Source organism: Caretta caretta, chromosome 20, assembly GCF_965140235.1.
Source record: "Caretta caretta isolate rCarCar2 chromosome 20, rCarCar1.hap1, whole genome shotgun sequence".
Lineage (NCBI taxonomy): Eukaryota > Metazoa > Chordata > Testudines > Cheloniidae > Caretta > Caretta caretta.
Window position 1 is genome coordinate 2,512,734 of NC_134225.1, and position 22,628 is coordinate 2,535,361.

The following is a 22,628-nucleotide window of genomic DNA, read 5'->3' on the forward strand; positions in this document are numbered from 1 at the left end:
CTCAGGCTGACACGTTCCTAAAGCAGGCGGAAGATGTGTGCCCAGGGGAGCACGCTTCCAAATGTGAAGGGAGAGACCTGCCAGCCTGCTGGTAGCAAGTGGAAATACACCAAGATCCACTTCGCGAGTCTCTGCAACAAAACAATTTGGCCTTTCAATGCGCTGGATACGGCCACAAAGAGATGGGGGAGAGGCTGTCAGCTCAGGCCCCTGGAGTACACAGCTTCTCTTCTGCTGATGTGGAGCAAGACTTCGGGAAGGCGGCTGGTTTGGTGATCAGCTGGTTCAGGTGGAGTTCTGAGAAGCCGGGGTGAATGCTAACCCTAACACCACGCCGCATGCAAAAATGCCGGGAGAAGTTTTTTTATATAGACCCATCAAATGCCAATGCACACGCCAGCTCCAAAGCCTCTGATAGGTCTCAGACACCCGTGGAGGTTGGGGCAGTCGCATTTTAGAAGTGATGAATTGAAATAGCTAGGATGTTCATATACGAGCAGCTTTCAGCAGATTTCCACCAGTATTTGTTAGATTACAGCAATTTAACCCTGGTTAGGCTGATTTTGGCAAGCCGCTACTTTCAAGCAACGATCGGAAGGGTCGGAGCTGCACTTGTACATTAAGCTTCTCTTTTCACACATGCATGGCTGTGCATTTAACATCCACCCGCACTTGCTAGAACGGGGATAAAACCGTAGTACGGAATCACCCCTGTAAATCTCGCCAATCACGACAGCGGAAAGGAACTAGTTATTGCTCTTTCTGGCACCTACCTGCACTGGCTCCTCCAGGACCCCACTGCAGATGGGGCATATAAGGTCTTCATCAACATCCCCCTGAAAGCGGGCTACATCATACCCCATTGCTCATCACCGTCGCCAGAACCCTGGAAAGAGAGAGAAGGAAGGAGATCAGGGGCAGGCAGAGAACTGCGGGGATCACACCTGGAGGAAAGCAAGGACAGACTCATGTTCTGCTCCTCTGAAGGCAGAGCCTGATCTGGGAGTTTAAAGTCCCTCTTTGCAATGCGGAGAGTTGGAAACAGACCTGAGCCTGCTGCATGCTAAGCCAGGGGCTCGCAGGCCAGCTCCAAGCCCTTACACAATAGGGTGTGGTGCCCTGTTGTCAGCCCCACTTCCATGCATTGAATCGCTCCTCAGCGGGAGAGCAAAACTAGCATCAATTGCACACTTCCCTCCCCCACAAGGCATTACTCATCCCTCTGCACTTGCAGCTTTTCCCATCTTGCTTCTTTTGTCCTCGCTACCGAAGGGTCTGTGCGTGAGAAGGCAGAGGAGGCACCGAGCGCCCAGGACCCTACGGACAAGCACCAGATGTGCTCAGACCACCAGGATTCTAGCTCCGCTCTCTGCCACTGACACAGGGTGATCTTGGGCAAGTCACTTTGCCTCTCTCTGCCGCCGTTTCCCCTCCCACCCCGTCTCAGCTACGTAGGCTCTGTCAGTCCCTGAGTAGATATCTGAGCCGTGCCTGGCACAATGAGCTGGCAAACTCAGACAGGGTCTCAAGGCGCTAGGGTAATTTGAATAGCACAGTGCCCCTGCAGCGGATGCCCCTGGGCCATTGCCCGCTACAGGAACACCGTCTGGAAATCCTCACGGCACAAAACAACAGCGAGACCCCAGCTGGATACGTTTACGAATGGGATGTCTGCGGTCGCAGGGTACTGGACCTGATGACCGAGGAGGGTCCCTTCCAGCCCTGACCCTAGCCCTAATTTCTCAAGTTTCTTCCCCCACAGAACTGCATCCCGATCATCCTCTCCATTGCACGGATTCCCTTTGGCAGCTTCCATTCCCTTTCTCCAACAGCAGGTTCCCATGCACTACAGTCAACCCGAGCTGGTTACACAGCGCCACCTGAACTCCGGCATCCTGCCCAGTACTCAGGGATCCTAGTGTCCGTTCTTTGGTTAAAGTGGGGCTTCTCCTCTCGCAAGCCTGCTCGAGCGGTGAGCATGCCACACCCTGTCTGCGGTTAGCTGCTCCCTGTGCCCAGAAGAGCCAGATGGAGACAGGGATCTAGTTCACACAGGAGCCCTGTAACGTCTGGAGTACAGGAATAGCATAGCCCAAGTTATTCCCACATCCCTACAGCTCTTCTGCTCCTAAGTCAGGATTCGAGAACCGGATCCATTGATTCCGGTACTGTAAAACTTCAGGTGCTGGTTTAATTCCAGGTGTCTTAATGAGTCACTTACGCATCCTCAAGACACAGGACTTTTAGAGCCCCACAGAATTCACCGGGCTACCGTGGGCTTCCAGTCTTTCCTACACACGCCAGGTGTGCGGGAACATTAGAGGATGGCTGTGGAGATTATGTAACATGATCACAACCAACATCAAAATGTTTCAGAGGTGCGAATGGTCTGAGTCATGTGACACCATCCACCCCTCAGGGGAACATGCTCTATTTAGCCTCTAAGCTCTCCACATCAGGGCCCGGGGTGTCAGCATAGTGCCCAGTGAGGGGGGGGCCCTGACCTTGTTTGGGTCTGTAGTTGCTATCACAGTACACAGAGGTAAAAAGACAGGAGTACCTGTGCACCTCATGAAGTTCCTGCATTTACCCGCAACCTTTTACAAGGCCCTGCACTGGGACAAAGGTCCTTTCACGGTCCCTCACCAAACAGATCCCGCAGGAAGATGGTAACCCCACTCACATCTCCAGGGTATCAGAGCAGCTGGCAATGATGGTCTAAAAGGTCCCCCCCATTTCTTACAGAGGATCTTCCTAGACCAAAAAGTTGCTATGGGGAGACATAAGGCTCCTAACCCTTGAACTAAGAAGTCAGCACATGGCCTGTGACTGGAGCTGCTCCTCTCCGCTCCATAAGCCAACCAGTAAGGGGGTTGATTATGACATCAAAAGGTAAGCCAGCCAGTCGCCACCTACCCTGTCACTCATTTGAAAGCTATCATCCTATTGGTCCAAGTACCCCAAAAACTCTTAACAGCGTTAAACGCATTTGAGTTTTGTCCCAGTTCCTGAACTAACCCATCACAATCCAGTCGCCTGGCATCAGTTCACTCGGCAACTAGAGATGGCCCAGGAATGCCAGAGACAGTCTGGGATAGCAAAGGAGGTTGCAGCTCTTCTTCCCCAAAACCCAACAGCCCTGGAAAGCAAGTCTGCCCATATTTACGTCAGCAGTAACACCAAGAGTTCAAAGAAGATCTCCGTGGTAACGATGGTGCGTTTTCCAAGCAAGATAGCTCTCCCCCGCCCCAGGAAGAGTCAAGTGCTGAGAGTGCGGTTTCCATTAGCAAAAGGGAGATTAACAGCTTTTTAAGAGTTTTAACCAAAAAACCATTTGGCACTCTTGCATGGAGGTCCAAGGTTCATTTCCACACTACACAAGGCATACGTTCACGTGGCTTTGCCACAGCGTGTTTGTGTCACAAATCTGACATCAGGAATGATAACATTCATAACCAGTAGGAGAACACTTCAATCTCCCTGGTCACTCAATAACAGACCTAAAAAAGTGGCAATTCTTCAACAAAAAAACTTCAAAAACAGACTCCAACATGAAACTGCAGAACTGGAATGAATTTGTGAACTGGACACCATCAGATTTGGCCTGAATAAAGACTGGGAGTGGTTGGGTCACTACAAAACCTAACCCTAATTTCCCCCATACTAATTTCCCCCTACTGTTACCTTCTTGTCAACTGTTTGAAATGGGCCACCCTCATTACCACTACAAAAGTGATTTTTCCTCCCTTGGTATCCTGCTGTTAATTGAGTTGTCTCATTAGACTGACCTCACACTTAGTAAGGCAACTCCCATCTTTTCATGTATTTATACCTCCTCCTGTATTTTCCACTCCATGCATCCGATGAAGTGGATTCTAGCCCATGAAAGCTTATGCCCAAATAAATTTGTTAGTCTCTAAAGGTGCCACAAGGCCACAAAAACCTCGCTGTTTTTGCTGATACTAACACGGCTACCCCTCTGAAATGTGTGTCCTCTGGATCCCAGAGGTTCCCAGTGAACTAAGCCTTCTGCCGAGTTAAAATGGCTTTGGCACTATCTACGGAACAGATTTTCTGTGTGTCTGCTCGATATCCACTGGCTCTAGGGCACACTCATCTCTACCGACGCAGACCGCTGAGTCATTTGAAGGCCGGAGGATAAAGACCTCCGCCCGTATTCTGTCCCACCCAATTCATCTTCCTCGCTTCCATAACAGCCGCTCTAGGTTTCACATCAGCCTTGTGCTGCTGCCCATCAAGAAAGGCCAAGTGAGATTTACGCACTGGATCTATGCACCATTAAATGTTCACGCTGAATGCTCACAAGAGAAATATTTGCTAAGATGGATGCGTCATCTCTCTGTTGGGTTTGCTGGCTCAGCGCTTCAGAGTGCACTTCCTATCCTTTACTTGTGATCTGTATGGTGCCAACATGGGGCTGTAAAGGCCGTTACTTGCCCTGAAGACATTATACTCATTATGGACAACACACAAAACAAGGAACAGGGCATTAGAAAGAACAGAAAGCAGCAGGACTGAGCAGCGAAGTGTATTGTGAGTCTGATTGGAACAAAATCATTCTGGCTGGGGGGGGGGGGGGGGGGAATCCATCTAGTCTCCAGATGGCTGGGGTCCAAAATAACCAGCTGTTCTATATGGCTGGGGTATAGAACCTATGGCTTGAGCAACATGGCAACAGGGAACATTCAGAATGGTCCGCCATTAGTTGGCGGATTGAGTATCAGAACCAGACCCCAGGCATTGAATATGTAAAACTCTACCCTAAAAAACCCTGCGGATGCTGTAGGAGAGCCTTGCTCTGGAGTGACTGTTTAAATATTGAGCATCAATTTCTACATGTTACCACTCTGGGTTTTTATAAAGGGTCTTCATTTGATAGATCCTTGCACAGCAGAGACAGCAATAGCACACAACATCCAGTAACTGTAGAGTAAATATACCGACAGTCAAAGCAATATCAAGTCCAATCGAAGATCATAAAGGTAGAAGAGAACCACTGAGGTCCATTCCCTGCAAGCCCAAGAGAGACACCCTGCCTTTGGAAATCCCCAGTCTAATTCCCCTTTAGCTGCTTTGAAAATCCCAGCTGTGAAGCTCGAGTATAGAGCCTTAAGCAGAAAGAAGAGACACTCTAGACAGGCAGTGCCGATGAAGGCCTTTGATGGGCTTGTTTTACAGCCAGAGGGGAGAGACGATGGATATGGGATGAAACAGACAATATAAAAAAGGCCTAACTCAAGTCCTGGTCTGCTATGAGCAGCCCAGGCCAAAATGCTGGAAGTGAAGCAATTTAGTTCACTAACAACTGCAGGCTACAAACACACTTTGCACTAAACGCAGAACATGCAAAGTCACGGCAGCTACTTATTTAGAAGCCACCTGAGGTCGGAGCTCAGCATCATCATCATGTGGGAAATAACCCTCCCAAATGTAAAATGCAAAGCAGCGACCTTTGAAACTGTTCCTGGGAAAACCAAAGACCCAGTGAGGAGTTAAACCCCTCATGTAGCGGCTCCAGCAGGCCAAGGATGATAGAACTTCACTAACAGCGCGCAAGACCACACACTTCGACTTCGGGATCTGTCAAGTCGAATCTGGTGAATAAGTTATTCCACCCGTCCCCTCTGACAGCAGATACACCCAGCTGGTGGATTTACTGAGTAAGTATCAGATGCAAAAGACTAGTCCATAATGAGAGCCAGACCTTGTTGGACAGATCTGCTAAATCAAACTTAATTACGGCCTGTGCTGGAAGTCTCAGATTTCCAGCTTTGCCTAGTTTCTCAGAAAACAGACACCCTGTTTTCATTACGGCCAATACGAGGTCTGCCAACAGCACTGCACCTGGGTGAGCTTGGAGGAAACCTGTTCTGTAAGCAATGTTATTTGTATAATCTTCCCAATTTCATAAACCCTGGGGGCCAGAAAAGTACATTAAAACCAAAGGGAAAACAAGAAGGCCACAAGAGGGAGTGTCTCTTGTAGTTAAAGCACAGGACTGGGGGCCAGAACTCCAGGGTTCTATTCCCAGCTCTGCCACTGACTCACCCTGTGATCTTGGGCATGACCCTTGTGCCTCAGTTTTCCCATCTTTAAAGTATGTCCGATAGGAATTCCCCCAGAGATATTCATGTAAGTGTTCAAAGCTCTTTGAGAGCTTCCAATGAAAGGCGAAAGCAAGGGACGTGGCAGTACTGGACTTTCGCTTCTGCACGTGTTTTGTGTAGCTTCAACCAGAGGGAGGAAGCAGAATCTAGTGGTCAGATAGGGAATGGTCAGAAAAGGGGAGCCCAGAGTTCTGGTCTTAAGAGGCAAAGGAAAGTAACAGGCATTCGACACGTGGAGGAGAAGCACTGGGGCAGCTGTGAGTATCTGTCACAGCTGCTTAAGCTAGTACAGGACCAAGACAGATGAATTCTGAGGGAATCACACAGTTGGTGCTTAGAGGGGGTCATTTACAGGCGTTGCAAAGTCTCTGAAACATTTGGCTAGAAACACTCCCTCCCCCCCATGAGCCTCTGCTGCAGTCTTTTTGCTTTCTCAGCGAGGGTGAGAGCCGGTTTTGGGAGGGGGCAGCCCAAGCCCACACAGACACAGCTCTGGACTGATAAGCAGATTGTTTAGGGGAAGATGGGAGAGACAGAGAGTGAATGAATCGAAGGCCTTGTGTACACTTAAGGTTTGCAGCTTTGACTCTGCCAGTGGGAATCCAGGCCAGCAGAGAAAAGGCAGAACCGCTAGTGCAGACAGAGTTATACCAGCAGAGCTGTGCCTGTGAGGCCAGGTCGGCCAAACTCGAGGAGCTATCCTGCCCCAGGATAACGACACCGACCCTGCGAGTTCCACTGGCAAAGCTAGGTCCGGAAAAAACAAAACAATTCCCGACTGGCATCGTTACACTGGTAAAACACCAAGCACAGACCAAGCTTGAGAGAAGAAATGAGCTGCTCGGCCATGGAGAGAGCCGAAGCACTCCCGCCTGCCACGGGTTTCTGATGTGCAACATTTCTGCGCATCTAGCCCCACTATCTTCTGCCCCAGCCTTCATGTAGCCCTGCTGCTCCCGGCACAGTCTCATCCGCTGCAGCTTCCTCTCTGCCACCTAGCTTCACTTCGTCCCAGATTGGAGTGGAAACCACACGGTGGAATCGGTATAGCAGAGAGAGATGTGACCCAACGGCTCTGGGACAGGGGGCTCCAACACTGACCTTTCACTATCCCAGTGCGCCTCTACAGCACAAAGCAGATGCTGCTGGTCACTGACAGCAACGTGACCCGTTCTGAAGCCGACTATTAACTGCAGCGACATTGAACCTGCACACGCAGCAGCACGTAAAGCCAGCTGGAACGCCATCTGCATGACCTAGCTGGCCAGCAACCTAGTTCTAACAGTGCAATGCAAGTGTGACAGAATGACGCGTGGCACAGAAACCTAATGTGAGCTAAGGTCGTTCCGACAGACAGCACAGCGAGGTGGTAGGAGGACACATTCAGACAGCATGTCAATTAAGCAGTGGGATCCAAAGTTTCCCTTGAGCTGGAAACCACAGGCACGTGCCACCTCTCTGCTCAGATGAAAATGTGAAACCCTTCCACTGTGAAGGGAAGAGAGGAATTTATTTATAGCAAAATGCACCTTGGAGCCCATGTGAGAGAGACAAACATCAAGGGGTAAATGATCAAAGCAAGACTGAGTTTTGGACCCACATCTCCCACAGAGTTTAGAACAGAGGTTGTGTAGCTGAACTGCCCTGCAGAGATGAGACAGTTACTCCGGCCCCACGTGGAAGTTAGACAACAGCACATTATAACCATCTATAAAAGTCACACTTTCATTTGTTAGTCCCTCGATAAAGCGTGCACGCATTCTGGGGACACGGGGCTCCCACCCACAGCTTCCTCCTGAGTGAGGCTCATTTAGATTCTTTTGCGGGATTTTATTAAGTCTCCTACCTGGGCAGCTTCTGCCAACTGATACGGCCTGTTTTATTGGTAGCTGGAGCCTTTATTCATGTGCCAGGTTTTCCAGATCAATCGGTTACTGTTTCCAGCGTAGAATTACCCTTAGTGGTTGTAGGTGCTGAAAGTGGCTTCAACCACACGGAGAACATGGGCTTGAATGGTCAGACCTGGAAATGCAGAGTTCTGTTTTTAAGAGGCCAAAGCTCGTACTTAGTTTTGTTGAGGAGTTTTGTCTGATCTACGCTTAGCCAGGGTGGATGTGGGGGACGAAGCACTGACAGACTCAATTACTTAGCAGAGATGGGGACGGAGGCCTTGACTTCACTGCTAAAAAGGTGTATTTTTACCAGTGGGTAACTAATGTTTGAGAGCTACACTAAGGGGGAAAAACCCAGCAAAGAGAAGGCACTTTAGTTTTACGGAGGTGAACAACGCGAGGTCAGCAGCAGGCAGGGGCATAGTGCTGACCTCACCTAGCTTACCTGGGGTGAACCTGAAGTGTCTTCTCTTCATTGTTTTTACCTCAGAATAGCTCTCACACATTTATTACTCTGAGGATAAAAACCCACCTGTTCTTTTTTGTTTGTTTTTTAAAAGCAGTGAAGACAAAGCCTAATTGCTCTTAACTCCACTCCACGAGGTAAAGAAAGATCAGAGACAGGAACAGCAACTTAGACAAAATCTGGGATATGCAGTGTTGTTATAGCCCTGTTCTTTCAGTCCCCATCTCTGCTAAGTAACTGAGTTTTCAAAAAAAAAAAAAAAAGAAGACCTAGATAAGTTCATGGAGGATAAGTCCATCAATGGCTATTAGCCACGATGGGCAGGGATGGTGTCCCTAGCGTCTGTGTGCCAGAGCTGAGAATGGGCAACAGGGGATGGATCACTTGATGATTCCCTGTTCTGGGGCACCTGGCATTGGCCACTGTTGGAAGACAGGATACTGGGCTAGATGGACCTTTGGTCTGACCCAGGACGGCCATTCTTATGTTCCTCCTAGGATCTTTGAGAGACAAGGTGGGCAAGGTAATAGCTTTGATTGGACCAACTTCTGTTCGCATGAGACACAAGCTTTTGAGCTTACACAGAACTCTTCTGCAGGTCTGGCTGCTCCAATAAGAGACATGACCTCACCCACCTTGTCTCTCTAAAACCTGGGATGAAATTTGTGCACAACCAAGAATACTTATGGGTACTTTTTTCCTTGCTTCTTATGACCTGGATGGCCAAACAAAACTAAAGTATGGGCCTGAAAGCAGCCAACAGTGAATAATGCCACCTGGTTGGTAGAGCTGGTAAGGACACTTATTTCCATGCCAGTAATGGACTTTTTGACTGAAATTCAGAGGGTTTAAGAAATTATATCCTTGAAATTTTGCAAGAGTCTTTTTTTTTTTTTTAAGTAAGATTTTTCCACTAACTTGCCACAGTGATTTAGAGAGAAAAAGACAGCAACAGCACATGGCTCTTCACCTATTAACCTCTCTGTGGCACAAGACAACTGTACCACTGACTGCTCAAACACTAGTGACTAGGAACAGAGCTGTTTAACCATAAGCTTCAACTCTGAGGCATCAGTTATCTTTTCAGAGCAAGAAATTGAACAGAAACTCAAATGTGCACCGAGTCGAATGGTGATCAAAGAACTCACCCACGCAGCATTAGTACAAAATGCCTTTGATGGCACTCGTATGCATCCAGGAAGTCAGCTTAGCAATTTTAAAGAATGTGCGCTCCACTCAGAGGGAAAATCAGGGAATGAAAAGGTTTAACTCAGTAATAGCATTTGTAGTTTTATACACGTTTAACATGCAATTATGTTGTGAAATTGATATATCCATAGAGCCCAACACTGTGGTATTTAGGCGCTGATGCATTCATGCCAACATGTGAGCCACACACGAGACAGGTAACATGGATCGTGGCGATAATTGTTTGGAAAGGTATTCAAATCATAACCCACCAGATCAAATTCATTTGATATCAGTTACAGGAGAATTACGGGAACTGTAGTTTAAATTATTTAATAAGATTCTAACATTTTCTTTGCTCTTCTCACTAATCTCTAGAAAGCCACCACCATTGCCAGCAGTTGTTGCCCTAATGTACATACTTTGAAACAATGGTGAGGAATTAATCCCATCTCTGAATTTGTTCGTTTACATCATACTAGGAAACCATTTGATCAGGTTTCTGTTATCAGTGCAGTCCCTCCCACCCGTATGAGAAAACCCTGTATTTTGAAGCACCAACTCCACTATTAAAACCCTCGTTCTAAGTCAGTTTACCCCCATCAGACAAAGACTTCCTAAACTAATGACCCCCAGCAGCAGTCTGCAGAGATTTTAGTGCATAGTATTTGCTGCACAAGACCCCAAGACACGTCCTGCAGCAAATAGTGACAAGAAATTATCTGCTCAGGGAATTATTTTGGGGAAGTCCCATGACCTGTGTCACGCAGGAAGTCAGCCTAGATGACCACAATGATCTCTTCTGGCCTTGAAATCTATGAATCTAAGTGCTCGACAGCCCGTGGTGAGAACCTCCCGTCTAGCCAAGTGACCACAAGGCTGAGAGCCAGGAAAGCACCAGTTCCAATTCTGGATCTGCTACCGACTCACTGCAGAGTCCTGGGCAAGCCACTTCACCACCCGATAGCTCAGCTTTCCGATCTGTAATGTGACTTCTCACAGGTGTGACATAAGGATGAGAGGATGTGTCTTCACTGCAGAGTTACCTCGGGTGATCTGCACCCATGTTAGCCTAGCCCAGACGTGAGCAGCCACACTGGGAAGCCACAGTAGAATACTGCATCCTCGCTGGTTCTCTGGATCATAGTAACTTGAGTCACTGATCCTTTCCCAGGGAACTGTGAAAGAACTTGTCTGTCCTTCTGGGAGTGTGTGGGGAATTGTGGGAAGGCACTGCAGGACTGTCAGCACTCAAGGGATTTAGACTGCAAAGTGGGCAGGTTACCAGTCTGAGCGAAAGCAGAATCCAGGCTTTAGCCCACACCCACAGCCAGCCCACTAGCCAGGGACGAAGGCACCATTAAACTCGGGAGAGAAGTTTGTGTGTGGATGGAAGGGCGTTAAGGACTGTCATAAATATTAAGGGAAGGGTAAACACCTTTAAAATCCCTCCTGGCCAGAGGAAAAACCCTTTCACCTGTAAAGGGTTAAGAAGCTAGGATAACCTCGCTGGCATCTGACCACAATGACCAATGAGGAGACAAGATACTTTCAAAAGCTGGGGAGAGGAAGAAACAAAGCCTGTCCCCCTCCCTCCCTCCCTCCCTCCCCGTCTGTCTGTCTGATGCTTTTGCCAGGGACAGAACAGGAATGGAGTCTTAGAACTTAGTAAGTAATCTAGCTAGATATGCTTCCTCTCTCCAGCTTTTGAAATTATCTTGTCTCCTCATTGGTCATCGTGGTCAGGTGCCAGCGAGGTTATCCTAGCTTCTTAACCCTTTACAGGTGAAAGGGTTTTTCCTCTGGCCAGGAAGGATTTTAAAGGTGTTTACTCTTCCCTTTATATTTATGACAAGGACAATGCCTTGGTAAGAGCCCAGGGTAACACTCCAGTGAAGACATAACCTGAGTGTTTACACAGCACTTTAGGGACCTAAAATATGAGGCACGCTAGCATCACATGATCAATGTATTATTCATCTCTGTTCGCAGCACAGTACAAGGGTACATGAAGATAGCCCCTGCCCAGAAGAGCTTGCAATCTAAAGGCCTTAGCAATGGCTTTAACAGGAGTTGGATAGGATCCTAAAGAACAGGGGAGACCTGGACTTTACGCAATAGAGTTCGCCACCAAAATAAGTTACTTAAAGGTTAAAGCAAAAACACTCTGACAAGCCTCCTCCAGGCTGTTATTGGAAACAACCTGGCTCACCATTCACTGAGTTACGCAAAGCCAAGTTAACCCTTCACACCATGAAGCAGAGACATGAATGCACAATCCATGCAGCTTCCCAGAAAAAACTAACTTAGAGATGTGTCGACTGCTTTGGACGCAAGCCAAAGGCATTGCTCCCTCGGCCTGGCAAGCCTCCTTCAGCAATCAGAGCACTCCGCTTGCTTTGCCTGTCTTCCTGATGAGACACTTAGGCCAGTGTCCTTCACATGTGCAGCACACCTTGTCCCCTGGCCTTCCCTTGGCCTGGAGAGCTGCTACAGAATTAACACTGTATGGCTTGTGCCCGCCTGCTTCCCCAGAACTCAACAGTTATCACAGTGAGCTCTGCTTCCAGTCCTACGATCAGGGAGAGACGGCAGCTCTGTTCCACCACAGCTATGGGATCAATTATGAAACTAAATGAAAACAGATCTGTAAAACATTCAAGTGCCAGATTCAAGCCCTGTTGAGCCCAGTAGTTTGGACTGTGGCGATCCATCGGCCTGGTTAAAATCATGGCTCAGACTCACAATGAACGAGTTTCTCTTGAGCTGTAGCAAGCTAGGAAGCTCTGGAAAGCAAACTGGCATTAGAGCCCAGGGTTCTCTGGAAACATCACGTCAGTTGTACTCAGTCTGGTGGTTCCATGTATCAATCTCTCTCCCCCCATCCCTGACTCATATTCCACTGCCCTCAACATATGATTCTGCAGCAAAACAAGCCCCTTGTGGCTTTGCTGTGACATACAAGGTCACTGGCTGTTTTTTGTGGCGTCAGCCAATATGCAACATTCTCTTTTCACAGCATGACTTTAAAACATCGCCTTAACTGTTGTACCTTCATCCACGATCAGCTCAGAGCCAATATAAACGAGGACAGTAAACAGGTTTCACATCGGTTTGACAGCCTCCTGAGTCGCTGACAGACTATTTTAATTCCAAGCCACTCCTACCCAAGAGCCGTACACAGGCCATCCTTGCAGCTCATGTCGTTTAAGGGATGTTGTGGATTTGAGTTTACAAATATTCAGATTTCTGACCGTACATCCTGACCTCTTAAGTTGTCAAGGGATTGTCTGCTTCCTGCCAGCGTTTAAGGGTCTTTTGGATGAGCCCGAGTGTAATGCCAATGAGCCCATCTCTCCTCCCCTTCCTTGTCTCAGCCCACTGCCTCTTCAGATTCAGCTTTGCGGCTGCCATTACTGGCCAAACAACCTTTGCAGGGCCAGGGCAAGAGTGCGCATGTGACCTCCACCCAAGCAGTCCCTGAGCGATGTAACTGACTAGCAACACCAGAGTGAAAGTAATGCACAAGGTAAGATCACAGATAGAAATCTCAATTCTGATCATTATAGCGATTGTAGTAAACAAAAGTCCGGTAGAAGTGTGCTTTTATCGTTGATTAATAACTTGCTACATGTTAGAAATACCTTTGCCCTATGACAAGATTTGCTGTAGAACTGAAAGGCTGCAATCCCACCCATGATTCAGGTTCATGCATTTGAAAGTCAGTCTTCAGGACTTCTGGTGATTTATACACTGTGCCCTTCCTTCATGTGGTTCAAGCAAGCAACAAATGTGGAATGTCAGACATACACATACTCCCTAATTAAGAGGAAGCTTAATACCGAAAGAGACAACTGCACAACTCCCATAGATATAACTTGACTTGTACATAAATTGCCTATATTGTTATTATTCCCTTCCCCGACCTCTGCCTACTTGTCTGTGAGTGGACTGTAAGCTCCACAGAGCAAAGACCATCCTTCCTAAGCACCTAGTAGGCACGATCACAAATCATTACTGGAAAGGACTCAAATCCCTTAAGGGAAGAAGTGCCCCGCCCACCTGCTAGGGGAAAAATTTTCTGACTTCTCTAGATAGGCAGTCTCACTAAAATGAACAATTGAATGAGGATCTTATATAAACCCATTCTTGAAAGCGGACAATGCCCTTCATTGTTTAAAAAAACACTTCCATTATACCCACTTTTAGATCAATTGAAACCAAAGAGCCACAGTACACAATGATGTATGTATCAACAGCATTGTTAAATGCAAAAATGCATTTGTAAATACCAGTGGTTTCTCTTATCTAGGGCTTTTCATCCTTAGATCTCAAAGTGCTTTCCGAAGGTGGTCAGTATTGTTAGAAAATGAGAGTTAAAAATCAGGTATGTGACTATTCAGGATGGTATAGGAAAGATTTAAGGCACCCAAAGGTACTTACCCATAAAGCATTTCTGCTTGAGTGGGAAAATATACTTAATCAGGATGTTTGGGCACTGCACACACAGACCAGAAGTGCTGTCTCCTGTGAACGACAGTGATCGTGATCTGTGTATTTCTGCAGCCCGAGCACATTACTGGTTACTCCCTGAGAAAAAGTACCGCTTAATTATTTTCCAAAACATCATGCTCCCGAAACTGGCCTTCATCACACCCAAGTGAATGAACGTTTCCGACACGAACCCGGACTCCAGCCTGGGTGGCTTATCCAGTGGCTTTTGTTAAAACACAGATTTAGTGCTGGTGATTGAATGACAGTCCTGTGGACTCCGGCTTTCCCTGCGGAGACAGCACAGGTACGGTGGCCAGGAATGTGCTTCTAGCATGCCCCAGAGCCCCACCTAAGGAGGCGAGAGAAAAGTTTGGTCTCGTGTCCCATTTAACTCTTTGGCCTCTGATGCCGCTTCCAGTTATGGGCCAATCAGAGGCAAGTGTGTTTGCGAGGCGCACAGGTGTCTACAGAGAGCTGTCCCAAGAAACAAACTCGTTCCACATGGGGGCACAGGAGGTAACAACCTTGGCCAATAAAGATCTGTGCTGAAACTGAAGTGAGGCCTTTAACCTCTGGGTCACTAGCTCCGATTATACGTTTCCCAAGCCCCCCCAGTCCCCCTTGCATGTATGGCTTTCCAGCCTATGAAGTGCTTATATAACAAACAGTAACCCCTGTGGCTGGCAGAGAAATGCAGCGTGGCACAGAATGCAGCCCACAGCATGTCTACCAGCAGAGGCGAAGAGGGAGAAGTCAGGTTGCAGGATCATTGGGGCAGGAACCTTGCTTAGTAGATCTGTGAAAGCCCCAGGCATTCACTTCTACTGGCAGTAGCGCACACACACCCTGATCAGAATCAAGGCCCCTTTGTGCTGGGTGCTATACAAACATACAGTAAAGAACAGCTCCTGCCACAAAGAGCTGACACACAATGTGCCTGTGGATAACAATGGGGAAAGGATAACTGGTAGCAATCAGAGCCAGGAATTAAGTCAATGAATGTTTTGACATGAACTTCAGTGGGAAATCAGGTCTCATACCATTAGATAATCAGAAGGCACCATTTTCCCAGCACGCTGAGCAATGCTAAAAATGCTCCTTACATTACTGCAGAGCCATTCAGCTTTCACAATGTGTGTGAGACATTGTGCCACTTTTTAAAAGAGAGTCACATTAGAAACACTTATGTAATAGCACAGTTGCCCCTGTGCTGATAGAAAGCAGATTTTCCCCCCCCAAATAAAGTTAAACAAGTTCAAGATTCTTCCCTGCCTTATCACTCCAAGACAGCAAAATTATTAGGAGATACCAAATCAGAGCCAGCAAAGTGGAATTTAAATACACACAGTTACAAAAATCCCCTCAAATTACTCATTGCTTCTTATTCAACACTGGACATAATAGCTTTTTCAAAAAGACAGTCTCCTTGACAATAGTTCAGTTGACACCCTAGCTAGAAAGGAAACAGTCAATAGCAGGGGCTAGACACAGCATTGGTGCTGGATGGTGGTGGGATATCAGGGGGTGACTTCACTTGAGGGATGAGGCATGTAACCTGAGCCCAGGAGGGGGTTGGGGGCCCAGGTGACACCTTCTGCCCTGGAAACTGGACAAAGGCTGGAGGAGGAGCCAGGAGTGTGGCTGGGGGGGAGACAGCTGGAGGGGGTTTCAGTTTTGGAGCTGGCTGGGGAAACGGAGGGAGGCCCAGAACCGGGGTCTGGCTTCCTACCCCCCCAAGATGGACCTGACTGAGGGGTCCTGTTTTCTGTACCTACAAGCTCTGTTTTGGACTGGGTTCCTGTCATCTAATAAACCTTCTGTTACTGGCTGGCTGAGAGTCACAGTGAATCGCAGGAAGTGGGGGGTGCAGGGCCCTGACTCCCCCGCACTTTGTGACAGCGACCACCTGGCAATTTCCTGGTTCCAACTCCTCTGCTGTCCCAGGCATTGGAGCTGCATCTTGATGTAAAGGGACCCAGTTACTTTCCAAAAACGTACCAGAAATAGCATCCTGATAAACTGGGCCCTGGACTGGGGTGTCCTCCGCCACCCCTTTCTCTGTCCCTGAGAAGTCAGCTGTGTGATGGCTCCCCTCCAGGACGTCGGTTACACAGTTCCCTCTTAAAACCTGGGGCACAGGCTGAGTGCCTGGGTGCACGGATGTTGACCCAGCCATTCAGTCCTGGGCATCCTCTCCCAAGTGATCACTGTGAACACAACCTGTACCCCCACTATTCCTTCCCCAGTTCCCACCTCTGGGACCCCTTCTAAGACACATCTCTCTGTGCTCCTTAGGAAGGGATCTATCCCTTGCTCATCTGCAAAACTCTGCCAGCTAACAACTGGGGCAGTTTCCTTGGTCACTGACAACCCCTCTCCTGCCCCCGATCCTGGGGCATGTTGCCTTCTGTTGGAAAGGAGCTAGTCTCAGCCCCTCCCATACTTGGAAGCACCCTGCTTCCTTGTGTTACAGGGTCACAGGAATCCTCACCCACTTCAGTGGTTTCTGAGATCCCCTGCACCTTCTCTGGGCTCTCCTCTGGGCCACATTGCTCTCTGCTCCCTGGAGAGGGGTCTGCCTCTGGTTCATCTGCAACCTGCTGGCAGCTAACAACCTGGACAGTTCTCTCCCTGGCAGGCATTACACCCCCCTCCCTTCCTGAGGTGGTGCTGCCTCTAACTGCAGTGTAGGACTTGGTCTCAACCACCCTCCCACCTGGAAGCATGTGGCTTCCCCCTGCTGCAGAGGAATCAAGATTCTCTCCCATTCTCTCAGTGGTTCCTGAGACCTTACCCTTTCCCTCGGGGGTCCCAGCATAAAACTCCTCCTTGCTGCGGGCAAATACTTTAACCTGAGCAACATAGAAAGAATCCTTACCAAGCAGCAGGTCGACAAGGAGATTTTCCATTACCCCCATGGTCAAAACACTTTCCAAACCTTCCCACACCACATGGATTTTAGCTAGTGGTACGAGGAATCTGCTTTCGCCCACCCCCACAATCTCTGCCGTTTGGCCAGGTAATACACCAGCCTTTGGGACCACGCTCTGCTTAACCAGAGGGATCTGAGCCCCTGCATCCCTCTGCCCCAAGTACTCCCTGCTGTTAATGCTGACAACCTTTACATGCTCCGTATCTGGTTCTGCAGAGGCTAAGCTCAAAAAACCAATACGTTAGGTTTCCATCCCCTGGGGGTTTTCTGTGTTGAGGACAGCAGAACCATAGGCACCAACTCTGAGGGTGCTCCGGGGCTGGAGCACCCACGGAGAAAAACTGGGAATAAGAACCCAGGCAGACGGGAACACTGGAGGGAGGGAAAGAAAAGCCAGTGACTGATTACATGGGTGGGAGGCAAAGGACACCATGAGTAATAAACAAACCAACCTCAAACCAGATCTGTCTTTACAGCATAAAATTGCTCAAGGATCTATTCAATGAGAAATATTTATTGTTTTCTGCTGTGAAGAAGCCTAGCCAAGCTGATTGATTTATTGCAAACGCTCACATGCACTATGCAGCCCAACTAAACTTTAAATTTTTTATTTTTTTTAAATAATGGCCTCCAGTCATCATTCCTACCAGCTAGGAGGCCTTTCCAGATTCCAACATGAATTACACATTTTACTGCAAGTTATGGCGAATCTGCCTCCTTAGAAAGACATTAGGTAATTTTACAGGGATGTTTTAACTCTCAAATTCTAGACTGTCACAGAAAAGAAAAGTGCCCTGGAAATCAAGCAGAAACAGCGGGGGTGGGTGGGTGAGGTATTTTTTTAAAATCCAATCAGAACTTTAAGGTCAACCATTCTGATGAGTGCTTAAAGGAACACAACTTGAATTTTTCAAATAATTTACCACCCTCCCCCCAAATCCAGTTTCTGACAGAGCCACCTTGAAATAGTTATGACCTGGAATTGAATAATGTGTTTGCTGTCCCCTGCAGATGTTTATATGGAGGGGTCTTGTAAGGCCTTTGTTCTATGTTTGTACAGTGCCCAGCACAATGGGGCCCTGACCCCTAAGCAGTAAACTAACCTGAACAATAACCATTTCACCATGGGCGAAACGGACTATACAGAAGAAGCACTGAAAGTGACCAGACAAGACACTGTCAATTGCACAAAGTAAGGGCCAGGTTCTGCATCAGGGTCTGGGCAGGCAGATCCTCATGCTGAGCTCCAGTGAAATCAGAGGGGCTTATCATGGCCACAGGGGGTCTGCCCATAAGATTCCCAATGCAGGATTGGAGCTTGTACCTGCATCTCTTGTAACTGGAGCAGATACGAAGTTTTTTTTGACAAGTGTGATCTCAATTCAATTATAGCCCCTTAGCTTGTACAGAAGAGGGGGACTATCCTCCCCACCATCCCCACACAGTGTTCTTTACAAATGAAGCTGCTGATTTGGTTCTGAACACTCCCGTGTCTGAATTTCTTTTAATTAAACGCTTCGGCTGATCGAGATCTGGAAGAGGATTTGAACTGAAGTATTTACCTTCTGTGGCAGAATTCCTCCCAATCTGGCAAAGACAGAGGGCTGGGTTTTGATTGCTCTTTTTAAGCAGCTGCTCCCAGTGGCCCATCTTTTCCCTTCCTCCTCGTTCGGATTAAAACGTCATTCTTCCCTGTGACCAAGACCTGTTGCCACAGGAATAGTCAGGAGGTCACAAACGGGCTTGACCTGTGAATAGGAACAAGGAGAAGACTAGGAGGAATGTAAACAGAAATATGGCAAGGTATGCGGCTCCCCGCGCTGCACTCCCAGCATCACGTGGAAGACGGCCTAAGCCTTTCTATCCAGGAACTCCTGTTCCACTGACCACATGCCTTTAGCCACGTGCATCCCTCCTGCCCCACCAGATACACCCGCATTTCTTAAAAGCCACTTGCTCCAAACCATTTGTAACATTTTTATAACCTGCCTAACGAGGCTGCACACCCTGTGCTGCGTATACAACCAGGCCCGGTACAGTCTGAGCCTTTCCAGCCAACATATTCCTCTTCTGAACAAGAACCGATACAAATCCTCTTTAAGGACAAGGAACTGAAGCATGTGAGCCACATGGAAAAATACCACTTTGTGCCCAAGGCCTTTTATTACACCTTGTTCTCCATGCCGCTAAAAGTTTGCCCGCTGCATCATTTCAGTAGCAAAATGTTTGCTTCAGGTCTGGATGCTCCCATGTGTTTTAGGGAACAGACATTCAGTCAGGTGTTCTGCCATATGCCTGGTACAGGGAAGTTTTCAATTTAAAGGGCTCTCCCAACGGTGTAATAAAACCACCTCTGCGAGGGGAACAGCTCCCAGCCCTGGAGCACTGTCTACACTGCCACTTTAGGTGGGCTGAAACTTGCACCGCTCGGGGTGTGTTTTTTCACACCCCTGAGCGAGGAAACTGTCCGCGCTGTAAGTGGCAGTGAAGACAAGGCCTAAGAGAAGTTTTCAGTGTGATTGATGCTCGGTAGGGACATAACCCAATTTCAGGTAAAGAATTTTCAGATCAGGAATGTTCCGTCCTGGAATGATTTCACACAACAGAAAGGGAAGCATTGGGAGAAAGCATATATTCCCCTATAGGTAAATACAGAACTTCTGAAGCTACACAATCCGGTCAAATATAGTTCTTCCAACCACCACCGACTAGGACACCCTAGCGATCTCCCTGTGACATTTATGCAGGAATGAACTGGGAACCATCACACCTTGTACTTTTTGTAAGTCTAGCACCCAAAATTCACTATCACAATAAAAAGCACGTTTGTCACTACTGAACCTGCTATGGAAAATACAGTAAAGTAATTTCACATTTATCATAGAATCATAGACTTTAAGGTCAGAAGGGACCATTATGATAGTCTAGTCTGACCTCCTGCACAACGCAGGTCACAGAATCTCACCCACCCACTCCTGTAAAACCCCTGACCCATGTCTGATCTACTGAAGTCCTCAAATCATGGTTTAAAGACTTCAAGGTGCAGAGAATCCTCCAGCAAGTGACCTGTGCCCTACGCTGCAGAGGAAAGTGAAAAACCCCCAGGGCCTCTGCCAATCTGCCCTGGAGGAAAATTCCTTCCCGACCCCAAATATGGCAATCAGCTAAACCCTGAGCATTTGGGCAAGACTCACCAGCCAGACACCCAGGAAAAAATTCTCTGTAGTAACTCAGATCCCACCACATCTAGTGTCCCATCACAGTGCATTGGGCATATTTACCACTAATAGTCAAAGATCAATTAATTGCCAAAATTAGGCTATGCCATCATACCATCCCCTCCATAAACTCTATTCTACTTCAGTCCCCACTTCCCCACACCCCAGACCAACATTCCCTCTAATTTTTGACAGGCCGTGTGCGCAAAAAAATTCTTCTGTGCACATTTTTGTGTGCGCGGTGTTTTGCTGTGTGCGCGGGGTTTAGGATCTGTGTGTGCACGCACAACTTAGAGGGAACAGCACCCCAGACCCTTCCTCAAAGGCCTGAGCAAACAACTGAGCTCTGAAGGACAACAGATTCATACAGCACTTAGAAAACCACAACGTGCTAAATCCGTGGTAGGCCACCTGTGGCACACGAGCTGATTTTCAGCAGCACTCACACTGCCCAGGTCCTGGCCACTGGTCCGGGGGGGGAGAAGCACCTCTGCACTTTCATTTAATTTTAAATGAAGCTTCTTAAACATTTTTAAAACCTTATTTACTTTACATACAATAACAGTGTAGTTATATATTATAGACTTATAGAAAGAGAGCTTCTGAAAACGTTAAAACGTATGACTGGCACGCAAAACCTTAAATTAGAGTGAATAAATGAAGACTCGGCACACCACTTCTGAAAGGCTGCCAACCCCTGTGCTAAATGTTCTCCACATTCCATTTTATCAGTGCAGAGTGTCTATATAATTCATATACAGACACTGTATATATTTGATCAGTTCCCTCACCTCTTGTCTCTGCATGCCACTGTGTTCTAGGCTGTGCTTTCCTACGGGGGTATAGGAAAAGAAAGGGCCACAATCCTGCCTGAATTAAAGTAGCACCCAGAGGCTACACATTTCAGTAATTCACCATAACAGCGACAATTCCCTGCCCAATTAAAAAGTAACCGTGGGAACCTATCGGGAGAGCATTTCTTGTGAGCGGCACCAAGCATCTATGATGCAACACGAGGAGGCGAAACCTCCCTATTCCCCAAACCACAGTGATTTCGCCCCATTTTCTCAGCAACAGTTTAGCAGCAGCCCAAGCAGCTCGGACTCCACCAGCCTGGGCCAGGTTGATGCGGAGGATATGAAATATTCCCAGACATTAAAGTCAGAGGGCACCGGTCAGGACGTCTTAGAGCTCGTTTCCCGGGGCCGACGCACAGGGCAGGGGAAGGATCTTGGGGTTTTTACATCGGGTTATTTGCTTAATCACTAAACTTGCAAAGAAAAAAAAAAAACAGTTTGGGCAGCAAGTGTCCCAGTCACTGCCCTGAACGAGCCAGGTCCCTGTGGCCACCCCACACGCCGGGGGGGGCCCTGTAACACCGGACAGCGCCCTAAGGGCCCCCCCTCCACAGCCCCCCACCAGATCATTCGTCCTGGGCCACCTCCACCCACGGCCCCCCCACCCCTTCCCCCTCCCGACCTCCCTCCCAGACCCCGACCGACCCCCCTCCCCAGACCCTTCCCCCCGACCGCCCCCCCTCCCAGACCCCGACCGACCCCCCTCCCCAGACCCTTCCCCCCGACCGCCCCCCCCCAGACCCCGACCGACCCCCCCTCCCCAGACCCTTGACCCCGACCGACCCCCCTCCCCAGACCCTTCCCCCCTCCCGACCCCCCTCCCCAGACCCTTCCCCCTCCCGACCCCCCCCCAGACCCCGACCGACCCCCCTCCCCAGACCCTTCCCCCTCCCGACCCCCCTCCCAGACCCCGACCGACCCCCCTCCCCAGACCCTTCCCCCTCCCAGACCCCGACCGACCCCCCTCCCCAGACCCTTCCCCCCGACCGCCCCCCCTCCCAGACCCCGACCGACCCCCCTCCCCAGACCCTTCCCCCTCCCGACCCCCCTCCCAGACCCCGACCGACCCCCCTCCCCAGACCCTTCCCCCCGACCGACCCCCCTCCCACCAACGTACCGCGCCGAGCCCCGGCTCCTCGGGCTGCTCCGGGACCCTGCAGGGCTCAGAGGCGGCCGCAGCCTCCCCGGCCCCCCGCCCGGCCCCGGCGCTGCTACGCAACCCCCCGCCCCGCCGGAAACACGGGGGCGCCCCGCCCGGATGCGACGCTCCAGCCACCCGCGGGGAGGGGAGGATGAGGACTCTATGGTCGCCGGCCGCTCTACCCCGCCAGAGGGCAGAGGGGGGACTCTATAGTCGGCGGGCCGCCGCTCCGGGCTCAAGAGCGGGAGGGGCGGGGCTTGCGGGAGGGGGCGGGGCTTCTCTCCACGCTGGCTGGGAGTGGTTGGTTGTGGG

At 49.1% G+C, this 22,628-nt stretch overlaps 1 protein-coding gene across 2 annotated transcripts in view; it reads right to left on the reverse strand.

Moving 5' to 3' along the window:
• Window positions 1-22,403, reverse strand: part of RNF41 (ring finger protein 41) — a 34,323-nt gene extending 11,920 nt beyond the window's left edge. Inside the window, exons 1-4 of one of the 2 annotated variants that reach the window (XM_048832039.2) lie at window positions 22,293-22,403; window positions 18,663-18,848; window positions 7,975-8,150; window positions 774-886 (exon numbers count right to left, since the gene is read on the reverse strand). In XM_048832039.2, coding sequence (XP_048687996.1) covers window positions 774-863 — 90 coding nt within the window. In that variant the 5' untranslated portion in view covers window positions 864-886; window positions 7,975-8,150; window positions 18,663-18,848; window positions 22,293-22,403. The remainder of the gene's footprint in view (window positions 1-773; window positions 887-7,974; window positions 8,151-18,662; window positions 18,849-22,292) is intronic. The other variant, XM_048832037.2, reaches the window with a different exon arrangement.
• Between the last annotated feature and the right edge of the window lie 225 nt (window positions 22,404-22,628).